The sequence below is a fragment of the Bidens hawaiensis genome, unplaced genomic scaffold (genome assembly GCF_021521415.1).
Source record: "Bidens hawaiensis isolate Kalapana, Puna unplaced genomic scaffold, B.hawaiensis_p1.1 tig00034970_1, whole genome shotgun sequence".
Classification (NCBI taxonomy): domain Eukaryota; kingdom Viridiplantae; phylum Streptophyta; class Magnoliopsida; order Asterales; family Asteraceae; genus Bidens; species Bidens hawaiensis.
The window spans coordinates 93,905-96,903 of NW_027496057.1; the positions used below are offsets into that span (position 1 = coordinate 93,905).

Below are 2,999 nucleotides of genomic sequence, written 5' to 3' on the forward strand. Positions count from 1 at the left end.
CACCACTAAATCAATGGGTCCCACCATTCTCATGTTACAACCATTGAATATGGAGGGCATATCTCCAATACACTCAAATCCCATCAATATTTTCCATCATAAAAAGTTTAATTCACACCTCACCAATCCACTAGCACAATAATAAAGGCTGTTTTAAGTGTGTTTATACATCATAAATTTAAAAATAATTGTTTATTTATAACCTTTTTATTTCACTTACAAATACACACTTTAAATAAACATTACATTTTTAAATTTTAAAGTCTTATCACCCTTACAATAACTTATTGTGCATCCAAGTATCCAACACTACATGAAACATAATTTAAGGAAATCTTGGTCTGTAATAATGAAAGGATTAGGTTGAAGTGAAAACATGATTTACCTAACAATTAAACAACACTGATTGAGAGAGAGAGTGATAATGACAAGGAATCCCTTTCGTGTGTTCGATCCGAATAATTATCCGCCCTCGTTGACAGACTGGTTGTTGGAAACACGGGAGCTGGTAGCGTTGGTCCATTGTTGACTTGATCCCCGGTATTGAAAGTTACAGTTTCGGTTTGATTCTTGATTGCTAATGGCGGTAGTGTAGACATAGGGAATCCGCTTAGCGGAGAAACAAATCGAATATTATTATTATTATTATTATTATTATTATTATTATTATTATCCTCGTTAACTTGTTCTTCTTCCATTGGGATAGCATTAGCATTAGCATTAGCATTAACAGCAACCTGACCATTGCATTAAATGAATAAACAGAACGAAAATTAAAAAAAAAATAAAAATTTAGCAGCAAGTCACACTTTCCGACTCTACTTCTAAATTACATATTTTTATACAACGGGACTTGAACCCACACAGTATTATTAATACTGCTAGGCCAAAGACCCTTTGCAGGTGATTAATTAATTAGATCTGGGATTTGATGGTACTTACCGAATCCGTAGTGATGTCAAAGAGGCTGGTTCTCCTACGACGGCGGTTGAGGTTGCTTCGTCGGAGGAAATACTTTTGAGCATGACTAGCGACTTGTGTCGGGGTACGCGTCTTCACAAAGTTCCTTGAAATCCCCCTCCAATCCCCTTTACCAACTTTCTTCAAACCCAACAAAAATAACTTATGTTCATCCTCTGTCCATGGCACCCCTATTGTTTTCCAATAATATACAAAAATATTAATCTCACAATATGTAACACCACAAACCATCTATACAAAAATTAAAAAAAATCGAGATTCGAAATCTAACCTCGTTTGCGCTCCCTACCACCGTTCGATGGGTTGCGAGCCGCATCATCAGCAGAAGCGTAGCCAGAGTCCACACCAACGGCAATGGACCCACCAGGAATATTATTATTATTACTATTACTGTTACTGTTACTTGACAAATCACGAGTACCAGGTTGTACCTGGACGTACTGTGAAAGATCGTTCATACTCACGCTCTTTCTCATCGGATCAACCTGGACCCGCACACCGAACAACATAATCTCACCCGAACCGCTTAGATGTGACTCTGACATCATATTTTCAATCAATCAATCCAACCAAACAAGTATCTATAATCCAAATCTATAGAAATGAATAAAATTTGCTAGGAGATTGATTGATTGATTATAATTTGTAACAAATGATGAGTTGATGACCGGATGATGATAATAAAACTTATCTTAGAATTGGTCGGCTAAGGAATCTGATGGCCGTACAAACGTTGGTGTTTGTTTATTAATGTTGTGACAATAGATAATAGTATACATATGAGATTTGTATGGGTGGTGTATATATAAAATGCTAAACTGAGAGTGGGTTCCATGTGGTTGCATTGTTGGAGTTTGTGGCTCAACCACGTGGCAACTTGTGGTACGATGGTTATTGTGAGCGAATCATACTTGTTTGATATGGTTGTTTGCGTAAAGGTCAAAGTCAAATAAGCGTTTATCATGGTAATTACATGTACACTTTATTTACCATTATGACTTTTTAAATATTTATCAAATATGAGATAAGAAAGAGACCACTCATCTACTCAATCTGAAAGCTGTTTGTTATCAACTTTTTTTTTCTTTTTAATAGCGTTTGAAACTACCTTCAACATTTGAGTAAATTTCGTAAGACGAGATATTAACTGTTCATATTAACTTTGACGTTCTAGGTCTGACTCATCTGCACCATCAAGGACACTCATCGTTATAGGAAAACCCGTTAAGTCAGTGAACCAGGAGTTCAATGACGTTTGTTATCACTTTAAAAAATGTTACAATTTCTACTATTTTTGTTCTATTTTAAAAATATTTAACTAGGGAAAAGAACTATACAAATGCCATAACAAAATTGATTTATAGAATTATAGGTTTGTGTAATTAATGAAGTTTAATGATGAAACATGCAATATTTAATATATAAATAACCGTAAGTTATCCTTTCTTATTTATCATCAAACATGGTTTAGGTAGATATGATCATATGATATCATTAAATTATAGGTTAATTAGAAATGATTCAAAGTTAATAATCTCAAACAAGCGTACACCTCATATCTTGATTAACGTTGATCGACAAGTTAATCTAATTACACCTAAATATCTTAGAACAACAAATGTAAAAGGAATCCACAATCTCAACCCAATTATAGTTATCTTACACACACATTATTCCATAATTTATTTTCTCTTTGTATTTTATATTTCAAAATTCAAACAATCGTCTAGTTTTTTAGTTTAATTAGATAGGAACACAAATAATATTAATCGTTGACTGTAAGACTATAAATACGTAATTGTATATTTAAGTATCTGGTTTCAAATGTATAAGTAATCATGGCCGGGTCCTTCTAGTTTATTCTTTAAAAATGTGTAAAAAGTTTCTTTTATTTTTATATTTAATGACAATGACAAAAAGGAGAAGGTGCATTTAAAAAAAAAACAAAGAAAGTTAGGTAAGAAAAATATACGAAAACATTGGATTCACACGTACGTTTAAATGTACCATTTTTTAAG

The 2,999-nt window shown here is 33.1% G+C and overlaps 1 protein-coding gene across 1 annotated transcript; it reads right to left on the minus strand.

The window, feature by feature from the left end:
- Positions 1-242: 242 nt before the first annotated feature.
- On the minus strand, positions 243-1,920 carry LOC143586775 (transcription factor MYB1R1-like). The gene is made up of 3 exons (XM_077068253.1): positions 1,253-1,920; positions 943-1,151; positions 243-737 (listed from the first exon to the last, which is right to left on the minus strand). The coding sequence occupies exons 1-3, from the start codon at positions 1,527-1,529 to the stop codon at positions 393-395; spliced, it is 831 nt and encodes a 276-aa protein (XP_076924368.1). The 5' UTR covers positions 1,530-1,920; the 3' UTR covers positions 243-392.
- Between the last annotated feature and the right edge of the window lie 1,079 nt (positions 1,921-2,999).